Genomic DNA, 23,261 nt, shown 5'->3' with positions numbered 1-23,261 from the left:
ACCTGAAGGAGATGGCATGGCAAGGGTCTGGAGGGCAGGGGAAGAGGGGCTGGATAAGGCTGGGTCGCCTTCTGTTTCATGAGTGTCCGAGAGAGTCCCAATGTCTTTCTCCTTGAACTCAAATATGCCTGGAAGTTGCAGTGTTGTCTGCCAGGAGGAAACGGAACCAACCGACACCCACCTTCCCTTTCTCACCCACCCTGCTGAAGAAAACAAGTAATTACTGCCCCTTAGAGAATAAATGTCTGTCAAGTTCTTTGCAAAAGCAGGGCTGTTTGGTGGGTATTTGTTTTGTGTTGTATTTTTAATATGCTGATAAGAGTGCATGGCTTCCAGTCCAGTGAAGAGAGAGAGGAAGCCTGTGAGGATGTGTATGCATGTCTGTGTGTGAGCACGGCCAGACACCCTTTGCGTGTGGAGCAAAGGGTCTTTCTTTGATGAGGTTTCGAAAAAGTTTATCCTCATCACATGAGGAAGGAAATTAGTGACCAAAACATGAGAAATGCATGTGTTACGGGGTTCTCTCTTCCCCCTTAGCCTTACACTGGCAGTACCCTTGAGTTGGGGAAAATGACATTCCAAGGTAAATAGCTCCAAGAGCCATTTTCTGGAAAGCGCCCATAGCGTGGGCTCCTAAAGGCAGGAACTGTATCCCATCCATCTCTGAATCCCCTGAACCCAGAACACCTAGTGCATCTTGAGTGCCCAGCAAGACTCTGTTGGATACATTCAGAGCCACAGCATGTTAAGAAAGGGAACAGTGACCAATGAAAATGCTCCTAGAGCTACCAAAGTATGGCTGCCCTAGCTGGCAGGGTCTACCAGCAGTCCCGGGGGATAAGGCGCCTCCATCTATGAACTTCACGGTACCAACGTGGTTCAATGGCAGCCACATCCCCAGGTCACCTGTGGCCATCACAGTGCTCAACGGATAGGACCTAGGTAACATTGCCATTTACCAACCACACTGGGTACTGTGGAAAGCACAGCAAGTATGAGGTCAGACATAAAACGTCAGAGTCTATTGGACTCTGGACCAAATAGATGTCTTCCTTGAGCTTTAATATTATATTGATTATCAACCTGGTGCTCTGCACCTCTGCTCTAATATGGACCGAGCACCTACTGCGCGCCAGGTGTAGTGCTAAAGCAGGTGCATTGCCTTACTAATTTAATCCTTCAGCACAGAGCTCCGTTTTACGAGAGAGGAAACTGAGGCTCAGAAGGTGTCCATAATCTTCCAGTTACAGCTAGACAGCAGCAGTCTGGACTGTGAATCCAGTCTTTGGACCTCACACCAGGGACATCTCACAACACAATCACTTCTCTCCTGGCGGATGGATGTGAGGATCAAATGAGCTGGTGGAAGACACAACGCTGTGTGAACAAAGCAGGCCATAAAAATGCACATGCAGTAAGATTCCAATACAGCAAAAAGACAAACAAACCAGAAACAGACCAAAGGGAACACGTTACAATGTTAACAAAGCTTTTCTCTGAGTGGTGGATTCACAGATGAATTTTATTGGCTTCTTTATACTTTTCTGTACTTAAGTAATTCCCTGCAATTTTCTCAAATGAGCTAATGCATGTACAAGTGCTTTGTAAACTGTAGAGTTCTACACACACCTCAGCGATGTTATTATGATCGCATTATGTACCTTTTCAAATTCTAATCTAGGACTGCTCATCATTGCTGACTGCATGGCTGATGTTATCCCAAGGAGGAGACTAGAGCAGCTTGAAACCTGCCTCTTTTTCACCCAGGTAATCTCTCCAGGGAGATGCTGAGCTGGAAGGCAGGGCTGGGGTGACTTGGGTTAACAGGGTCTGAATGCTACCGCCACTGCCCACTCCAGCCACGTGGGGAGCAGGGGCCCCTGACAAGCAAGTCACAGAAACAAAAGACAGATTCCTCCTGAGATAAAATGCATTTGCTCAGTTGCTTCCTTGGGCAGCCAGCTGAGGCACAGGGAGATCTGGACTTAAGGGCAAATGACCTTTAAGCAGTTTGCATTTATTTCTTCCCATCCTGAAGGGCAGTGGCCTAGATTGACCTCTGAGCTGCCAGAGATGATGGCTGGTCCTGCCTGAGGACTCAGATGGGTGGGAAGTGTGTCCCTGGGCTCTGGCCTGATGGACTTCTCTGCTCGAAGTCAGGAAAAACGACATGGAGAGATTATAGGGATAAGTGGACACTGAGGCCTGATTCCTCTGGCCCTCATTTTCCACGTGACCTTGAGCAAGTCATTTCTCCCAACAGCAAGACAAAGAGTTCTGGCTTCAAGGATCACGTCCTCACTAGGCCAGGTAAGGGCTGAGAGCCCTGTGGGCACTTTCTCATTAACACTCATGGTCACCGTGGCTTAGAGACCACCAGCAGTCCAGGTCTATAAAGAAAGCCTTAGCCACTTGTTCAAGGTCACACAATGAATGAACAGAGTAGCCGAGATTCACATCCAGGTGTCTCTCCTCCAAGTTCTTGTACATAATCAAGTCACTAGGATGCCGTGTTCAGCAGTCTCTGGGGATCTTTCTAGTCTAATGCCAGATGGTTCTGTGACTGCAGAGGATTGAATCATGTGCTTCCCTCGGTGGCAGAGATCTTCTGCTCTCGGGCTGAGTTTCCAACCTTCCTGCGGTGCAGGGGAACCATGTAGCCAAGTCCGCGTCAGTGGAATGTGGGCAGATTCTGGCCACTACAGGTACCACTTTTAAGACTGTCTCACGCACAGTCTTCTCTGTGTCAGCCAGAGCGAGAGCCCCCAGTAGAGGATGCTCTGTGGAGGGCAGAGGCACAAGATGGAAGGAGTCTGGGCCCCGAACCTGGAGAAGAGCTGCCTGCCAATCAGGAACACCTGCTTGAACTTCGTGTGCGTCATAAACTTCCAGTCTGCCGAGTCCATTTTATGGCTGCTTGTGTTACCTTAACTAACACACCTACTTGACCTCTTCCAGCCACTAAGTGATGAAGACAGCACAACGGACCAAGTCAGGAGTCTCTGAGGCCACCCTTTCTTCTTTCGACACCTGTCCTTTGGATCCTTTAGGACAACAGGCAGAAACATCTGATGGATAAGATAACACTCAGGAGTGTTGCTTTACACTTTCAGCTTTCACTTTCAGTGGCCTGGATATCCATTTCTTCATCCGTTCCTCCCAGTGTCTACAGGAGACTGGCAGGGCCGCCCACTTGCCCCCAGTTGATGGATGAGGAAACTGGAGCACCAGGGATGTGCACAGAAAAGCTGGGGCTCTAAGTCACGTCTCCTGGAACCTAACTCAGGGCTCTTCCCTGGGGTTTCCATGAAGTGGTTAAGTTTTATTAAACCACGTGGACAGGAAGAGAAAAATTACTAGCTCGCTGGTTGCCTGCTGTGCATATTAATCAACAAAATTCTAGGAACCCAAACCACTGTTTTCCAAGGAAACCAAACCATGGGCCACTTTCATTCTTTCGTGGGAGGGGAGAAGCATGGACCTTAGGACCACTCAGTGACGGTTCAGAGAGAGTCTGCTGAGCACTGACTGAGGCTCTGAGAAAATAAGAAAAAGGCATGGTCTGCTCCCTCCCAGCTATCAGTGTTAATGTGTACACTGCACACAATTAACAGTCCCTCATTCTATGCCAAGCCCTGTGCTAGGAATGGGGAATGAACCCATTTCTGCACTTAAATTGTTTATACAGTCTGGGTGGGGAAACAAAGAAGTCAGCAATTGTAAAACTGTGTATTCATAATGCAAACAAAACTCAAGGTTGGGGCTTCCCTGGTGGCGCAGTGGTTGAGAGTCCGCCTGCCGAGGCAGGGGACGCGGGTTTGTGCCCCGGTCCGGGAGGATCCCACATGCCGCGGAGCGGCTGGGCCCGTGAGCCATGGCCGCTGAGCCAGCGCGTCTGGAGCCTGTGCTCCGCAGCGGGAGAGGCCACAACAGTGAGAGGCCCGCGTAACGCAAAACAAAAAACAAAACTCAAGGTCGGGGGGATGTACTAGGTGCTACACTGACCTAAGCTCCTGACCTGCCTTACCTTACTTAATCCTCATCAAGCCTACCAGGTAGGAATAGTCCTACCTGATTCCCATTTACAGGTGAGAAAACTGAGGGACAGAGAGTTGAGTGGCCTGAAATCCCAAAGGGAGTGTTCCTAACATCTTATGCAAGGCAGTCTCGCTCCAGAGCTGTCCTCTTACCTACCGCACAAGGAGCCAGTTAGGGGAGGAAGATTCAGCCGAAAGGAGAAGAGGGCGGGGGCTGTGACTGACAAAGGCACAGGAGAGTCGAGCACCTGGAGGGTTTGGATAGGTGACAACCAGAGCCTAGGTGTGCGAAGGAAGGATGTATTCCTGTGGCCCAGACACACCCTCTGAGTATCTGGACCATGACTCCCACCTTTATCCCCTCTCCTGGCCACCCAGGCAAACACTGACGCTTCAGGCTCTGGAACTTAACACGCCATGGAAAGTCACTGGAGGCTGGCCTCGGGCAGCCTGTTGTAGGGCTCTGGACGCCATCCACCCTGGGCTCTGCTGCCCACTGTGTGATTAAAGGGCTGGTGACATGCGGCTCGCACGTGAGAACAATAACGCATTCTGGGGTTTCTCTGGGGTTTCTCTGGGATACAGCTGTTTCCACAGAGCCATCTGTTCCCTGGTAGCTTCTGTTTACATGTGTCTTATTTTTAACGTCTCACGGAGCCACCGTGAGGCCGTTGTCTTTTCTTCTTAGTGAGCTTAGCATCAGGGGATGTGACCCCACAGATGGCCCATCACCCTTGTAGCACGAGGGGGTTGAAAGTGGAAGCCCTCATTTCAGAGGTGAGGCAGGGGGCTGAGAGCAGCTGGATGGGAAGGCATCCAGGACGAGCTTTCTGGCCAATACTCGTAAGGAGACCGCCTGTGGCCTGTAGCCCTTCGCATACCTTAAGCCCTTCAACGCACATACCAGCCTGGGCTGGGTTTGTTTACTGACCATTTTACAGGTGGGAAAACTGAGGCTCAGGAAAGGCAAGAGTTATACTTGAAGGCATAGATCTAGTCCCGGGGCCTGGTTTTCTGATTTTAAGTACAGGGCTCTTTCCAGAGTACCACAAATACTTCAAGACAAAGACTTGTAATATGTTCATTGGTTCTACAAAATTTATCGAGCACATACCAGGCAGTCTTTCATAGGCATAAAGATATACTGATGAATGAAACAGACAGACATCCCTGCAGTCCCAGAGCTTACACTCTAGTTGGAGAGACAGAACCAACAAAATAAATAAGTCCAGAATATAATACATCGATGGGTGATAAGTGCTATGGAGAAAAATAAAGGCACGAGCTCTGGGAGATGGGGGTGCTGGGACTGGGGTTAAGTATTACAACTTTAGATCATGGAGTGTTTTCAGCAGTTGTAAAAAGACTACTCAGCAAGACTGATACCAGTTCCAGAGTTGCCACCAACCTGTCCTCTGATTTCACATTGCTGAGCCTCCGTTGTCTCCTCTAAAAAATAAAGATAATAATAACTACCTTGCAGGGTTCGTAAAAGAATACTGTTCGTAAGAACAGTGATATAAAGTAAAAGCAGCTAGGAGAATCGCTGAATGACTTGTAGCTCCTCTTATGTTAATTTTAAATAGGGATCTACATCCACTTGAGGAGCATGGCCTCGGTCAGCCTATGACTTCAAAGTTAGGGCGACCCTGTTTCCAATCATGGCCCCATCATGTAGGAGTTGCTTGATTTTGAGCACGTAACTCATCTCTTCTGAGCTTTGGTTTCCTTAATCTGTGAAAAGTGACTCGTAACGTCTCCTTCCCTTGACTGTGGTGAAGATTAAAGTTGCATTTCCCTTTTGCTTTCCCTGCAGGAAATCTCCAATTGTCAAAGGCTAGAAGAAGCAGAGAAAGGTCTTGGAGCAGCACAGACAGCTCTCCTCATGCAGGAGAGAACAGAATGATGAAGGCCTAGTGCACGGATGCCCGCATCTCCCGTGTTATTGCTTGGGGATTGTTACTGGTTCTCTGGAGTACTGTCTTGGTGAGGATACTGGGGTTGGGGCTGAGCCCAGATGGACAACTGGGGTCATCAACGAGTGATGTCTGCTGTGGGCATCGGATAAGGGAACTCCAAGTCTGCAGACACTTGTCTATTGACTTATAATTACATATAAATGTGAAAACTCATTGGTATCCAGTCTTTTTGCTTTTTTTCCACTTTTTAGGTGTTTGCTATGTTTCATAATTTAACTTCTAACATGACAGTGGATAATTCTTTTACCACTGGACTTTCTGACTTCAATACCACTGGTTTTCCTTTTTTTGGCTGCCACGGGAAGGATGAACAGGGGGTTGAGCCCAGAAAGGGCTGTTCTGAAGCTGATGAAGTGAAAGTGACAGCTGTCAGAAAGGCATCTGCAGGATAAGCAGCAAACAGTCTGAGGCCATTTCCTGCCAGGATAAACAGCATCTTCCCTCCTCTGGCCAATTCCCGCCCCCTCAGCCTACTCAGTGCAACCTTAGTCACTGAAAATTGTCAATTGAGTTTGGTCTACTTTGGTTACTAAGGAAGGGCATGTACTTGAGTAAGATTCCCATCCAAATTGGAAAACATCTATAATAACATATATGTTAATGGTTTTGCATTTAGAAAGGCGAGTTTCTCTTATCTGGAACACGCCCTGAGGTGGAGCAACGCACTCTTGATGATAAAGCAGGCTTCTATAGATACAATGCTTGGGGAGAGTTACATGTTTCCGGATAACACGCTGTACGGAAGCTACACTATCTGCCCAGCTGTTGGGGACCACAGAGGGTGTCCTTATTTTTTACTGCACCCAAGGACAGGACTCAGATTCATGGATTCTTTCCAGAAGGGGGGATTTTCAACTCAACATGAGGAAGAGGGGGTTAGCATCTGGAGCTTTCTAACAGTGAACTAAGCTGCTGGAGGTGGTGAGCTCCCTGTCCTTAGGAAGATTCCAGCGGAAACCAGATGTAAGCCTGTTAGAGACACTGTAGAAGGATTTTTGCACGGATTGGGGGGTAGAGAATATCCACGATTATCCAGCCGCGTTCTGTGGAGTCCCAGAGTTTCTGGGCTACGCTTGAGCAGCCGGGTTGCTGAGGAAAGGGGAGAGAAATGCTAATATACAGAATTCTAGCTTCCACTGCGACTTCACTCAAAGTATAGTAACTAATGCCAAGTGAATGCTTCTTGCATTACACAGACTAACTTATTGGTTCCAGGGAGAGATGGCCAGACAACCTGTGGGACAGGAGTGGCAATGTCCCATCAGCTACTGTCATTCTACGCCGCAGCTGGAGCCTGAGCTCTTCCAAACAAAACCATCTTGTTCTGGAGCAAGCACCCCAAACAAAGGCTGGGAAATGGGGTTTTCTGCTTCCTAAAGGGTTGAATCCCCCAACCTCCTGAATTCATGCTCCTTCCCTCCCTCTTTTCCTTTTTCTTTTCTCTCTCCCTCTCTCTTTCTGGCACCAAGACCAACCAAATGGCCTCTCCCTCCCACCCAGAGTCTCCTGCTGGAGGAGACATCTACCTGGGATTGCCTGATCCAGAGCAAATGTGACAGCCCCTTCCATGCTTCATACACAGATTTCTAAGTGACTCTGTAGGTTCATCTCTCTGCCAGGCCTTCCTAGAAAAAAAACCTTAAAATCCCAGAACCCATTCGTGGAACGACAGACTATGATCAGACAGGTTGGGCACTGTGGTTTGTGATAAACCCCCTTCTCAATGAACACTGTGTTCTGGGTGTCCTATTTTTGGTGATTTAACATACATTATCCATGAGACACTATGACAAAGGCATCCCTGTCCCCAGTTATTTATCAGATGGTGAACCCAAGGCTCAGAGCATCCACGTGACCTCTCCGAGGTCCTATGTCCATTAAATGAGCGATCTGGGATGACCAGAGAGCTCACACCCTTATCATCATCGTCACCTCCGTGAAGACATAATAATACAAAAATGCACTTGTGCAGCCCTCCACGTGCTCACGTTGGCTTCACTGGAAGCCGAGTATGCCATGCTCGTGTTCACCTCTGGTCTCCACTGCCTGTGCCGCTCCAGCCACTCTCCATATCTTCTCACTCCTCTTTATTCATCCTTCAAATTTCACCTTCTGCAGGAAGTCTTCCCTGACCTACCAGCTCTCCCCTTCTTGTGTGCTCTCAAAGCATCACACTGTCCCGGCACTTATCACACTGGATGACAGCCCCGTGCCTGCCTGCATCCCTCACTAGACAAGCACTGTGAGAGTCAGGCTTCGATCTGCACTCGCTCCCCGCCTAGCATCTCTAGCCCTGCGGCTGGTGACCATTTCAATGACTTATCCGCTGAATGGATGAACGCGTCTTGAGACTTAGACCCTGCCACCAGATCCCCTTCCCATCTGGGATCTGCAGTCCAATGGAGAGGTCCCTGACTTGCAGTCTTTGAGACGATCACTAACTGTGCGCTTGTCATAGTTCCAACGACTTCTTCCCCAAAGCTGGGAGCATTCCGCTTTGGGCCAGATACGAGGTCTTACCCTTTCCCGCTGGCTCTGTTTGCAGATAACACTCAGCATGTTGCAAAGGATCAGGGGTAGAACTCCCCACGGAGACACGATTCCTGGCTGCGGTGTTACAGACTCTCTGCCTGCTCCAGCCCCTGCCGCTGCGGGCCTGCCCGGCCAGAGGCATCTGACTGAAGCAGAGCACAGGGACCTGCCGTCTCGGTTTATGGCGGCCAGCTGCGCTTGCTCCCCTGTTCTCAGCACCCACAAAACAACCCATCTGTCCTCTCCCTGCCCGCGGCCGCCGCCCCTGGTCAGAGCCCCATCACCATCTTTTGGCCTGGGATGCGGCAATGGCCTCTAAGTGGTCTCCCTGCCTCCAGTCTCACCCCTTCGGTTCTATTCTCTACATGGAGTGATTTTTCTCAAATGTAAATGTGACCACGATTAAAGCCCTTTGATGACTCCTCACTACGGACAGGATTAAGTCTAAACTCCTAAGCACAGCCCAGGCCCTTCAGTCAGCTTCATTCTCTGCCCCTCTCCTGACATGCCTCTGCTCCAGTACAGAAACTACCAGCACGTTCTCTCCGAACTCTCTACTTCTTCATCTGCTCTTCCTTTGTGTCTGGTCCTTCATTCTTCCCTCTTATTTGTTCAGTTCAGTCCATAAACATTTATTAAGTGCTTGTTATGTGCCTGCTTCCATTCTAGGGGAGGGCACCCCAGAGGTGAACGGTACAGGCAGAGTCTCTTATATCTGGGGAAAAAACTAGGAAAAAAATGACATGAATCAAATAACTGTGGATAGTAGGTATGCGCTGAGGAAAAGAAAACATGGGACATCACAGAGAGTGACATTAAGGGTTACCTGAGGCTGGGGGGTGGTCTGGGTGTCCCAGGACTTGGGAAGCAAGTACAAAGGCCTTCCCAAGGAGGGTGGGGGGAGCCTGGGGTGCAGGAGGAGCAGAAGGGTAGTGGATGTGGGCTCAGCATCAAGGGGAGTGTTTGGGGGGACAGCTGAGGTGAGCCTCAAAGAAGGCTGCTCTCTCCTTCATGGCCCTCCCTGTACCTGGGCAGACTGTTCTCTTGCCACCCCTGACACTGGTCCATGGCAAGCACCTTCTATAGGGCATATGGGCCAGCCTCTGATTTCAACCACAGTGCCCTGCATAGCGCCTGGCTGGTGGCCGGCTCTCACACGTGCGTGTTAAACAAGTAAATGCAGTCACAGATTCCGAGAGGGACAACCAAAGACTTCCCCCTCTGATGACCCACCAGGGGAAGCTGGTGTAGGAAGAGCCGGTGAGTCATTTTTAAAGGGAGTTCCCCTTTTAAGGCATTGAGCAGTGCACCACGGGAATCACCCATACGGAGATTAACTGATGGTGTCAATCTGCAAGGCTTTTTATTTGAGCCTCTTCCGTGGAGGAAAAAAAAAAAGGAGCAGGAGAAGAGTCTATATTTAATGTTTGGGGAAAGAGTGCAGAATGGGCACTCAAATATTGATGATGACAACAAATACTGATGTGAGTAAAGAGAACGGAAGGAAAACCCAGAACACAGTGTCTGTCGAGACGTCTAAGGGCTTCCCAGAATCTGAGACAGAGGTCAAGTGCTTAATGGTTTTCCCTCCTCTCTTGCCAGTGGTAAAGAAGGGTAGACGCTGAGGAAGGTATGGAGGGTGACACGGAGAAGGGCTGGAGCTAGAGGCAGCGCCACTGTGACCTGGGGGCCAAGTGACAGAGAGCAGGGGTGGCCGTGTGACCAGTCATCCTGATACAGGGCCAGGTGAGTGTAAGCCCGCAAGAGCTTCCACACGCGCCCTCCCCTGCCATCGGAGCCTAAAGGAATTCTCCTGACATCCAAGATAAGAATACGAAAAAGAATAGTAACAAAACAAAATTCTGACTCTTTAACCCACTTCCAGCCTCCTTCCAGCCTGCCTCCTGGCTACCTGCTGCTCTGCATCTCCTGTTCTCCTCCTTCCCCAGCAGTCCCGGGCACACAGGCCATCCTTCAGTTCCTCACATCAAACCTGCCCTACCTCAGGACCTTTGCACCAGCAACTTCCTCCACCCGGTACAGTCGGCACACAAAAAAGGACACCTAATGAAAACCTGAGTTTGGATATATGTATATACTCAGGTTACTATTACCACATTTAAGGTAATAAACATAACCATTGCCTCCAAAAGTGTCTTGGTTTTTTTCTTTGTGTGTGTGTGGTAAGAACACTTAACATGAGATCTACACTCTTAAATAAATTTTAAGTGCACAATACCCCGTGAACTATAGGCACTAGGTTGTAGAGTGGCTCTCTGGAACTTACTCATAACTGTACCTTTATAACCACTGAACATAGCTCCCCATAATGCCCTCTCTCCATCCCCTGGTAGCCACCATTCTGTTGTCAGCATCTATACGTGGGACTATTTTCGATGCCTCGTATATTTGGACTCATGCCTATATTTGTCCTTCTGTGACTGACTTATTTCACGTAGCACAATGTCTTCCAGGTCCATCAATCTTGTCACAAATGGTACGATTTCCTTCTTTTTTAAGGTGGAATAATATTCATACACACACACACACACACACACACACACATATATATATTTACTGTGTATATTTACTACATATATATATATATATTTACTACATTATCTATACCCATTCACCTGTCGATGGACACTTAGGCTGTTTCCATAGCTTGGCTATTAAGAATACTGCTGCAGTGAACATGGAAACGCAGATATTGCTTTGTGATCCTGATTTCAATTCTTTAGGACCCGGAATACCCAGAAGTGGAATCACTGGATCACACGACAGTTCTACTGTTAATTTTTTGAGGCCCCTCCATACTGTTTTCCATAGCAGCTGTACCATTTTACATTCCACCAACAGCGTACAAGGTTCCAATTTCTCCGCATCCTTGCCAACTCTTATTAGCTTTTTTTTGATAGGAGCCACCCTAACCAGCATAGGAAGATATCTCATTGTGGCTTTGATCTGTATTTCCCTGATCCCTTGCTCTTCCAAGGCTGTGTCTTTCTTGAATTTGGGTCTCAGATGAAATGTCACCTCCTCAAAGAAGTCCTCCCTGACTTCATATGTCACTATGTAGCACCTGTCAGTGGCTGGTAATTTTTCCTGATAGTTCGTCTAGGTATTAATTCTGTCTCCCCCACTAGAGCATCCATACCATGAGAGCAGGGACCACTGCCCTTATTTACCTATGAATCCTCAGTGCTCAGAATAAGAAGGCCTTCAGTAAATGTTGGCTGAATGAACCAATTACTTCTGTGTCTAATACTAAGGGTCAAGGAAAGGGCAGGGAGCAAATATTTATCAAGCATCTAACATGGCAGATGCTGAGCTAGGTGCGTTACATGCAGTTTCTCACTTAGTCTCAGAACGGCCCTATAACCGTTTTTTCTTATCTCTGTTTGACAGCTGAGGAAACTGAAGCACAGAGAGGTTGAATAACTTGCCTGAGGTCACAGAGGTGGAAATCGGAAGGGATTGAAGCCAAACCCAGGTCGGCCTGACCCCACATGCCCTACCTTTTCCACTACAGTGAGCTGCTGCCCCACATCCTGCTCCTCAGAACTTCAAATCAGTCTCAATTTTGTTCCTACATCCTGTGTGACCACGAGCAACCTGCTTAACCTCTCTGTGCCTAAATGTCTTCAACTCTAATTGGGGAAAAAAAGAGGGTTTCTATGAGCATCAAATGAGATACAACGTACGAAAAAAATTATAAACAGTGAAGAAACTGGACAATATAGTAGATGTCAGCTATGCCTGTGACCATTTGTGGACATCTTTTGTGCCACCCCAGTCACTGACCCTGATTCCTGGGTCTCCCAGGTGGGTGTCACGTCCACAAAGACCTCAGAGTTTCCGGCTGTGGAGAGACCCTTTGTCTGTTGTTTCACTGGTGTTTTTGCTCACTGATTCCTCTGCTTGGCAGCTCCCTTCTGACTTCACCTAGTCTGGGCGAGCGTACCCCCTTCTGCATCCACAGGGATGAGCACAGAAGTGATCTGCTGATGTGCCTGTCCCCCTGGCCACGGCCCCGAGGTGGGGATGGTGCCTGGCTCCTCCTGGGCCTGCCCTGAGCCTGGCACGGGGGCTGGCGCCGGAGGTCCTTGGCAGACCAGCAGAGAGGCCACTGCTGCCTGCGCGGCCGAGCCCTGGGACCACTCACGTTTTCACTGTTGACGTCAGCCTCGCTGGGGCAGCCGAACAGCTCCCGTCGCAGGAGATTCCCGTCGTACTCCAGGAAGGTCAGGTAGAGGTTGCGGAAAAACTCCACGTGCTTGTTCTTCACCCGCAGCTTCTTGGGGGAGTTCCAGTGAATGACCTGGCAGGTGACAAGGAGGCGGTCAGGCCGGGATGACCTGTGCTTGTGGGAGGCATGGCTGGGCACTGGTCTGAGTACTACCTGGGGGCCTGCCCATTCATTCATTCAAATGCATTCATTCATTCAACATTTGCGGTCCAGGGGTTAAGAGCTAGGGTGCTGAGGCTAGACTGCCTGGGGTCAAATCCTGGTTCTGCTCTAGGTAGTGATTTAATCTGAGGCAGATTACTTAATCTCTCTGTGCCTCAGTTTCCTCATCTGTGAAATGGAATAGTAACAGCTCCTGCCAAGCCCAGTCTCTGAGCTTTCATCTCGTGGCTCCAAACCTGCTTTGTGATGCTGAAGCCAGGACTCTGCCAACCGTGCTTCTGCTGTGTCTGCCTGTTCAGCACCGCCAACGGGGGCAGTGAGAGGGAGACAAAGTCTGGAGGGGAAGAAGGAACTTGCCCCTTCCTGTGTTCCTGTCCCTGCCCCTTTCTCCATGCCAGTGGTGGTACTTCTTTCCCTCAGCAGCAGCTAAGCACACTTTGCAGTGTTTTTCAAAGCTCCGATGCAGCGTCATGGTCCTTTGTCCCCGCCCGGTACTGTTCCCTCTGGAGCTACCTGCTGACCCCAGAGTGTGGCTTCCGGCCCGGAGCTGTAATAACTCCTACCTTTTCCCTCTGTTCCTTCAGCTCCAGGGGTGGGAACTGTTTCCTGCAATTTTCTATTTTCGCTTTTACAGTTACCAAGTGAACACTTTACGTCTAGTTATCATTTTTAAAGATTAAATTCTCTGTTCAAATAATTGGTATGGTTTTTGCCTCCAGCCAGGACTGATGGATGCCCTGTCTCCCAGAGCTGCTGTGAAAAAGCAACTCATTAATACAAGTAAAGCACGTAAGTGGTAAGGACATGCGCTCAGTTCATGCTGGCTGCAACTATTAAGTGCCTACTGTATATGGAGTTGGGAGATGGTCAGAGGCCCCTGCGGGCAGTGCCTGCCCCTGGCTTGCTCACAGTCTGCTGGGGAGCCATGTCCCCAAACGGGTAACAGGCGGCAATCGTGGAGGGAGGATCAAGAAGACATGGCAGCTCCAGAATGCTCCGAGAAGCATCTCTCAGAAGGAGGTACCTGTGCTGGGGCTTGAAGGCCCAGCAGGAGTTTCCAGGGGAGACAGGGCCTGGGTGGGGGGGAGGGGGGCAGATGTGGCTGCAGAGGTGACAGGGGAGATCCTGGCCCTGTGGGACCATGTTCTGAACTCAGACTGCATCACTGGAGATTTTTAAGGGGGGCAGGGAATGACTAACTCTGGGTTTTGGGAAGATTACTCTGATTGTAATGGAGAAGATGTGAGTGGCAGGGTGAGAGGGCCCAAAGCGGGACCGGGGACACTAGTTACGAGTCAGCTGTGAAGCCTGGGGGCATGGCTCACCCCCGGGGCTGGGGAGTCACTTCTGAGTGGAATCCTATGTTGCTCCACATTGTTTCACATCCACTGTCTTCCTTTAATCCTCACAATGACCCTAACAAGGAATGCAAATTTAAAGATGAAGAAACTGAGGACTCTCCCTGGCGGTCCAGTGGTTAAGACTATGTGCTTCCAATGCAGGAGGTGCGGGTTCGATCCCTGGTCAGGGAACAAAGATCCCGCATGCCACAGGGCGTGGCCAAAAATAAATAAATAAATACGTACACACATAAATTTTAAAAAATCAAAAAATTAAAATAAAAAGGATGAAGAAACTGTGGAGATGTAACTTGCTCAGGGCCACAAAGCTGGTAAATGTTGGAGCTGGGATTCAAACATAAATCTGAAGAAATCTGATTCCAAAGTTCTTTACTCTGTGGAGAACGGGAGAAGCCACGTTCTAAAGACTTCTTTTTTCACGCTGCATCACATTACAGAAGAGACAACAGAGCTCTCCTCTTCCCCCACTGGCCCCCCGTGGCCCTCACTCTCTCCTCCCATGGCGGGACGGACAGCCTATCTGACCACCTGAGCTGGGGAAACACTGCTTTGTAAGACCAAGCCCCTCTCTCAAGGTACAGCGAATAACAGGAAACCTATTTGGTCCAAACCACATCACGGCTCTCCCCTAATCAGCAAAGGTGTAACTATAGAGCAAGAACCGGGGCTGTCAAAGCAGCCTAGGTCTGAATCCCAGCCATCCTCTTCACTAGCTGTGCGTGTCCTTGGGCATCTTGTTGCATTTCCTGGGGCACCAATTTCCTCACGTGCAAGGAGGGGATCAGTAACCCCAACTTCACAAAGTGGTTATAAGAGGGTTACACGAATGCCTGGCACAGTGCCTGCATGTCACAGTGGCTCCATATATGTGGGTTCCCTTCCCCCTCAAAGATGGGACCAATCTGCACCACGAGTGCTCTGCCCTCCTTTGCCTCCCGCCAGCAGGAGGTCCACTGCAGCCGTGAGGAGGGAAGCAGGCATCTCGCACTCAGGAGAGGGCAGAAAGGGACAGCAGACCCTCCTTGGAACGAGGCCACTTGGCAGTGTTTGCATTTCAGGGAAGGATGAGTATACAATGTGCGATTCTCCTCCTGTGCCCTCTGAAGGGTGTGAGAGGGAAGGAGAGGGAAGACTCCCTTGAGAATACACCCAACCCGGGCAGGAGAAGGTCCCGGGCCAGGCATTAAAATAATTGCATGTGAGCTGGTGACACTCATACCCAGTGGGGATCACGTCTTTGCTGTGAAAGATTCTGGTCCTTGCCAAGTGCTGAAGCCAGCAGGAAGGCTGACGGATGTGCACCTGACTCAGGAAACCTGGGCTTCTTCAACAGGGAACAACTTTAACTAAGGGGAAATCAGGGCTAGCCTATGAGTCCCCAGACAAACAAATTGTCACTTATCATTCACGAATCTACCAGGCACTTTGGAGACACTGTGTCATTAAATGCTCCAAATGAGCCCATTTGAATCCCACTGTACATTTTACAGAGATGGTACTTGACTTGCCTGTATTTCACAGCCGGTAAGCTGCAGAGCTGAGACACGAACGCAGCTCTGGACCTAAACCCCCAGGTTCCTGACTGCTATCGTGTTCCATGTCAATGGCTGAGCACTTTACAGGTGCGGAGAGGGAGGCCTGCAGAGGAGAGGTGGCTTGCCCAAGATCACGTGGTGAGTTTGGACCAGGTCCGGGCTGGGACGAGGATGCAGGTCTCCGGGTACTCCCGCCCTCCCACTCCAGGTCACCACTTATCCCATCGTGTCTCATCCTGTTCTGTGTCTGCCCAGGGATCTGGGTTCATCTACAGGTAAATACTGAGGTTATATAACAAGCGGCAAAGGTTAAAGGAAGGTAGGGGGAGAAGATGGTGGGTCGCTGGTAGGCCAAAGGGGTTTTAAAAAACCCTGTGAACCTAGCTGCCCTGTAATAGGTGAGCCCACTCAAAGTCTATTAATGTATATTCAGATTTACCTTTCCACCTAGGTTTCTAATCATCACAACAGAGAATACTCCATTCCCCTGTGCTAGGCTCCAGAGAAGTAAGTAATATCTATTGTTTACCTAATACCCATTATATGCTAGACATAGGCCAGGCCTGTTACTGTTGCTGTGTGTGTGTATGTGTATGTGTGGTTTCACATTCCATCCTCAAAACAACCTGGTAACGTTGTTTCTATTATCATCCCTATTTTACAGACAATAATCCTGAGCGTCTCTCAGCTAGTAAGCAGCCAATCCTAATACAAAATCAGGCCTGTCTTACTCCCAAATCTTTTTCTTTCTGCCGCATCATTCATTCATTCAATACTAGAATGAGCACCGACTCTGTGCCAGGCACTGATAGGGGCTGTGATTGCAGAGATGGACACAAAAGATCAAGATTCTCTTTCTGGAACCTACAACTGAGGGGAAGAGGCAGACGTTACGTAACTGTCCATTTTCAATTACAAGTATGACTCGTGCTTTTAAAGAGATGGTAAAGAGAAGTTGTTGGTGATCGTTTCTGGGCTGGGCTACTTCAAGTATAGAGAAACCAAGGCCCAGAGGGAGAAAGTCACTTGCCCAGACTCACAGCAGAGGGAGAAGTGGTGCCCAGCTCTGTCTCCCAGGCCACCACTCCTCCCACTAAACAACGCACCTGCCTCTGAAACTCCAAATCAGGATGAGTATTGCTGATAATTCTTATCAGCTCATGTCTGACTACTGAGAAATGTCATTTCCTGGTCCCTTGAGGGCCAGAATCACCCATCATCGCTGGCTCAGGGCCAGCAAGCTGGTGGTGTAGATGACATACATTGACAAGCTTACACACACGAGACAAAGTGACACTGGGAATGTGCCCAAAATACGTTTTTGCAAGAAGCTGGTAAGTACATGTGAGTCTATGACGCTTGTGAAAACCAATCATAACTTATTCCACTTGCTGGGACACATCAGCACAGTAATCATTATTATTGTTAATATTAGCAGCTAACATATATTGGATGTTTGCTATGTGCCAAGCGCTGCTCTAGACATTTCATTCGTCATGGCTCATTTGTACTTTACTTAGTACTATAGGTATATTCTCATTATCCCATCTTACAGGTAAGGAAAGTTCAGCCAATTGCCCCAGGTTACACAGCTAGAAAGTGGGAGAGTCAGGATTCAAACCCAAAGAGGTAGAGACATGAGGAATCTCTCTCTCTCTTATTTCTCCCATGTCTGTAATCATCAACTGACTGTTTACAGCAATGAACATGAGATTCTCAGAAGATTACAGGATCAGAAGTGAAACCTACTCTTCCCTCCCAAACATAGGCACGGCACCATCCCGGGGACACGAAGGCTGCTGGGGTGATTTAGGACTTCCCATATACATGGGCTGAACCTCCAGCTTGGGAGGAAGTAGAGAAGGAGGCATCCAGCTTGCATGGCAGGTGGGCTGCAGAAGCTACCAGGCATCAGGGGTCCCAGGAGTGTGATCTGATTGGATCTGAAATGTCTGTAAAGGCTGAGTATGTGTACAGACTTGCAGTCAGCCTGCAATGAGCCTGAGAAATGGATGAAAATTGATTACTGTCCAGGAAACTTAAACATCATCCGGGAAGACAGCAAAAGTCAACGTGATTAAAGGAGAAACGAGAGACTATCACCTATCAAGGGCGCAGGAAAAAAGCATTTCAAAGACAGAAACAAGACCTCAGTACAAGGACAAGGCTATGGAAGGAGTTTAGCCCATACTCCGGCTTCTCAAGTACTTGGAAACCACAGGGCTCATAAAAATAATTCTGATTTCTTGGCCAAAGTGCCAAGATATCAGAACCTGTGTGCAAATGCCACGTGAATAAGAACACGGGGCTTATGTGTTCCCAGTTACTGAGATAAGGGGTATTTGGAAAACGGGGCTCTGTCTCGAGACCTCCACTGACTTTCTTGGCTCATAGAATAACAACTATCCTCTTTAGGCTGGCAGTGAAGCCTGCTGCAAACTGGTTCCCACTTACAATTCCAACTCTAACTCCAGGCTAAAAGAACTTCCTGGTATTTCTTGAACCTGTCTTCCATGACTCAGTGCTTTTGCATATGCCTTTTTCCCCCTCCTTAGAATATCTTTATTTCTTCTCTACCATATTCATGCCTGCTTGTCCTTCACAGCTGAGCTCAAATGCACCTCTTCTGTAACTCTTTCCCTGAAGGTTTCCACTCATGCCAGAAGGTTGCCTCCTAGTAGTCTTTCTCTCCACTCCATTCTTCATTCCTAAAAGAACATTCATTTTGTTTGTAGTTGCAACGTCCCTAGCCCCTTTGAGTGGCTCATGATCCATTTCAGATCCAAGCATTCATGATGATTCTTCTCTCTGACTTCCCAGACTCCCTTGCAGCTAGGGGTGGCCATGTGACACAGGATTGCTCAAAAAGACACATGGCAAAGCATATATTTGATTTCTTAATCACAAGGTTCAGATAAGGTGCTGTCTTCCTCCCACCCCACTCACCTTCCTGTTGTGAACAGAGATGTGATGACTGGCACTCTGACAGCCATCCTGTGACTGTGAGGTCAACACACTGCTGATCTACAAACCAATTCTACAGCTGCTTACTCCAGGACTCTTAGGAAAGAAATTCAAACCCCCAATTTTATTTTAAGCCACTACAAATTGGGTTTTCTGATTCTCACTGTAAGCATTCCTCATATAACACCTAAGGCAGTTGCTGGGCCCTTCCTCAGTACGCCACAGGCTCTCGTACTGAACTCTATTAGAGAACTCATCGCATGCTCTGGTAATTATTTATTTACATTCCTGCACCTGGCAGCACTGGAATATGAATTTCCGGGCCAGCAGGGACCGTGACTTATTATTCTTCCTGAGTGCTTACTGCCTGGCAGGTAGTTAGTATTCAATAGCTGCCCTTTGGTTCAAGAATGGAAATCATGATGATGACATTCTCAATAATCCTCACATTCTGTCTGTCTATAGCAAATCAGTTATAAAAGCCCTATTCATGTGGGCTTTCAGATAGAGAAACATATTCCTCTTTTCTTCATCTAAGGGCCAAACAGCTTGTCATTTTCTTTTGAAGGAATTTAAGCTCCCTCTGTTCTTCCCTTGTCTGGTATTTCAGGGAGAAGGACAATGGTCTCAGAAGTCCCTTTCCTTGTCCTCTTCAGGATTATGATATATGCTACAAAAGGATAAGCACACGCACCTGATCCCAGCCCCAGCTCCAGCTCTTATCCGCTAGGTGGCCTGCACATAGTTGCCTAGCATCGTGGAGACAGTCCCTCACCTATAAAAGGGACATAACAGCAACCGCCTTGCAGTTTGTGGTCAAGCCCAGGACTGACGGGTTGATGGGCATGAAGGCATTTCACACGTGCTCATTAAATTACAAAATAAATCAGGTTTTAGACTTCATGAGTCATCCACCTTACCAATGAGGAAGGCTGGATGAAGACAGGAAAGGAAAGAGGAATAAGAAACAAGACTTAAAGGAGGAATTGCAGGTGGAGGCAGCCTGGGGCAGAAGGGCAGGATGGGCACAGACAACACAGCCCAGAGGAGACGCCATGCCAGGGGCCAGGCTCCTCCTGGCTGGACCTCAAGGAGAGGCCCGAAGAGGGGGCTGTTCAGAAGGGAAAGCACTAAGGTGGGTTTAACACACTGGGCAGAGATTGGAGAGTGCTAACAGGCAGGGGAGTGAGGCAGATGTCACCCTTGCTTCTTCCCAACTCTGTCACCCAAACAGCTTAATGTATCTGAACCTCTATTTTCCAATCTGTTCAAAGGAAACAATAATAATACCTGTTTCAGAGGATCAATGAGACAAGAGATGTAAAGGCATCCACCATGGAGCCCAGAACAGACCGGTGCCCAGCATGTGCGCGTCTTGGGAATATACGTGCTCCGTTCCCATGGGATCTTCTCTAAAGTGATGCTGTCCCTCAGTCTGTATTTAAACCTAGACTGATGGTTCCTTGAATGCAAGACTTGTGTTCGTCCAACTCTGCATGCACAGTGGCAGGTCCGGTCAACGTTTGCAGACTGCCATGGAATCCACTCCAGTTCTTTTCTTCCCTCCACCAACTGCTAAAGACTCTATTCCACCTCTCTCCCTTCTCCTTTCCCATTCCTGACAATTACCAGGTAGTGGCTATTAAATGAAAACAGTGTCCTTGGTACTCAAGACTTCAAGCCACAGATGTTCCGTGACTCTCTGCCTCCTTTTACAAAGGTTCCTGTTGTTCCTTGATTTTTTACAAGTCCCAGAAAAAAAAAAAAAAATCTTCCCAGACAAAAACATTACCCAGGAAAGGGGAAGAAAACAGATGAAACTCAGCGATTATTTAGTCCCCTCATCTGGAAAACGTAGACACTTAGGCCAGTGCATGCGTCCGAGGCCCTGTCCTATAGCCTGTCGTTTCTTGTTCTATCACCTGTAACATTTCTTATTTTTCCCTGCCTGAGGTGCTGGACGTTGTAAAGAGGGGAAAAAATGAGAACATAAAAATAGATATCTTTGATAATACTCAGGGCTGGGAGGGTCATGAATCCGAGAAGATCCTGCTCTGTTCTCTCACGTTCGTCACGTTGAATGTTTCTGGTTCTTTTGCTATATAATGGGGGTAGCAATCAATTTGAACTGGATTCTGGCCCGTCTGAAGAATTCCGATGGACCTCTGAGAGCAAGGAAGTGAGAAAGCGATGCATTCAGTACAAGGATCTTCCCTGGCGTTGCCTAATGCGGCTTCTCTGCAGTCATGTGACCTGTGGATGGCAACCAGCCCAGTGCGCTCCCTCTCTAAGGCATTAATTACTAAGACTCTATTCACTTTCACAGAGTCCCCACAGGGTCCTCCAGGGGGTGTCTCTGTTGATTTGAGGGCAAGGAGGACAGAGGGAAGTGGGTTTCACCTCTAGAGACAGGCAGGGACCCTTCAGCTGAACGATTCTACCAAGGTTGGTTGAGAAGCCAATTTGGTGGAATGTCAGTAATGCCCCTGGGGGTGGGCACCCCGTGATTCACTGCTTGGAAACTCCAAGAAGGCAAACTGGCTTCCAGGATCCCAGCAGGCATCTTCTGTAGTGGCCCGCTGTTGCTTTTCCGTGTGTTCTGCACCCTTCCTTCACAGATCAAGACCCTGCCTTCTTCCGATGATTCTAACAGGGCTACCGGTCAGGCCTGACCTGCTACAGCAAGGGCGTGTGACTCAGGATGACCAATGAGACATTTCAGACCGTTCGTGGGCATGAGTCCCGTGAAGGGTCAACAGAGTTGCTCTGCAGAGTCATGGAGGGAAAGAGGGTCTCTCTTTTCAGTATGGGATCATGTGTGCTAGTCACTCTTATGTTCCCTTGCTTTGATTTCTTCACAGCATGTTTTCCTGCCTGAAATGACCAGTTTGATCATTTGTTGTCTTGTTTGATATCTGTATTCTGCACTAGAATGTAAGCTGGGGAGAGCAGGGCCTGCATTGTCTGGTTTTCCACGTATAACCCGTGCTTGGAACAGTGCCTGGTCCACAGCAAGCGAGCAACATGTATTTGTTGAATGACGAAGCTCTACATACTGGCTGGGGAGGCTGCCAGAAGTCACCCTGCCATGACAGAGAAAGCAGAGGCAGAAAGAAAGCAAGACAGAGGGGCAGAGAGAGAAGGAGAGGGAGTGAGGTCTTACGTCATTTGAGCTCCCATATCTAACTGTGTCAGTGCAGAGCGCAGGATACTGAGCCCACGCATACTGAAACGTACTGAGGAATAAACCCGGCTAAGTGTTCTACCAATCAGACTACATCTATTTTAGTGCATTTATTAACATTATTTAATGATAACAATAATTTTAACTAAAATAACTCATAAAATGAACAAAGGATTTAAAAAGAGCCCTGCATTATTATTATTATTAACCCAAAGTACAAAATAAATACATGTGAGTCCTTGGGGTTATGAATACATGATTTAAGAAATAAATATAATTGGGGGAAAGAGACAAATCTCCCTAGAGAAGAACCCCAATGATGTGCGTGGATTCTACCCCCTCCCGGGAAGTGAAACTTCATCTCCTCACTTCCAGTGTGGGGTAGATAAGTGACTCACTTCCAAAAAAAGAAGAAGGAAAGGGAACCACAGTAACTTTACAGTGGAGAAGCCTGAAAAGACCACCTTAGCGAAAGAAAGGTGGTTAGCAGCCTTAGTAGTAACATGTGTGGCACAGTACATGCCTTGGAAGTGTCAAGGTCAGTCATGAAAAAACAAAGACAGACTGAGACACTGTCAGAGACCAAAGGAGACTCAGGAAGCAGGAAGTGAATGGAAAAACTGGTGAAATGCAGCTAAAGCCTGACGTTTAGTAATAGCAATACAGCAATGTTGGTGTGTCAGTTTTGACAAGTTCACCATTGGTACACAAGACGTTAACATCAGGGGAAACTGGATGGGGCACATGGGACTCTACGTACTATGTTTACCATTTTCCTGCACGTCTAAAATTCTTCCAAATAAAAGTGTATATTAAAAACACAAACCAGTTCTACAAAGAAACGAGAGGTTGAGAATACTAGTAACACAAGCTTTTGGGACCAGCAAGAAAACAGCTGAGCTGACACTTCTGCTCCCAATATAAGCTCTTCCTTAGCTACATCCCCAAGTAGAGAAATGCCCATCTAATTAGATCTGACAAGAAGTTGGTTGAAAAAAAATTAAATCCTCAAGACCATTTCAAAAACCATTTATAACCATGATCGTTACGGAAGAACTTCACCCCAAGTGTGTATTATGCCTCGAGATATTACTTAATGTTAGTACAGACCTGCGTGATGAGCAAGACATTTAAAAACAAAGCATCCGGAATATAAAGACGAGCCTCCATGAATTCTGGATGACGTTTAAAGTCTTGTGAGAGTCAGTCTTAGAATTTACAATGTTTCACTAAACCCCATGAAAAGAGTTCTGCA

The 23,261-nt window shown here is 48.1% G+C and overlaps 1 protein-coding gene across 1 annotated transcript in view; it reads right to left on the bottom strand.

The window, feature by feature from the left end:
* The window catches only part of LARGE1 (LARGE xylosyl- and glucuronyltransferase 1), a 588,787-nt gene that overhangs the window by 50,499 nt on the left and 515,027 nt on the right, over positions 1-23,261 (bottom strand). Inside the window, 1 exon segment of the mRNA XM_033866163.2 lies at positions 12,717-12,872. Within this exon segment, the coding sequence (XP_033722054.2) occupies positions 12,717-12,872 (156 nt within the window).

The sequence above is a fragment of the Tursiops truncatus genome, chromosome 11 (assembly GCF_011762595.2).
Source record: "Tursiops truncatus isolate mTurTru1 chromosome 11, mTurTru1.mat.Y, whole genome shotgun sequence".
NCBI lineage: Eukaryota > Metazoa > Chordata > Mammalia > Artiodactyla > Delphinidae > Tursiops > Tursiops truncatus.
The sequence above is the reverse complement of the archived record's forward strand: the minus strand, read 5'-3'. Positions and strand labels throughout refer to the sequence as shown.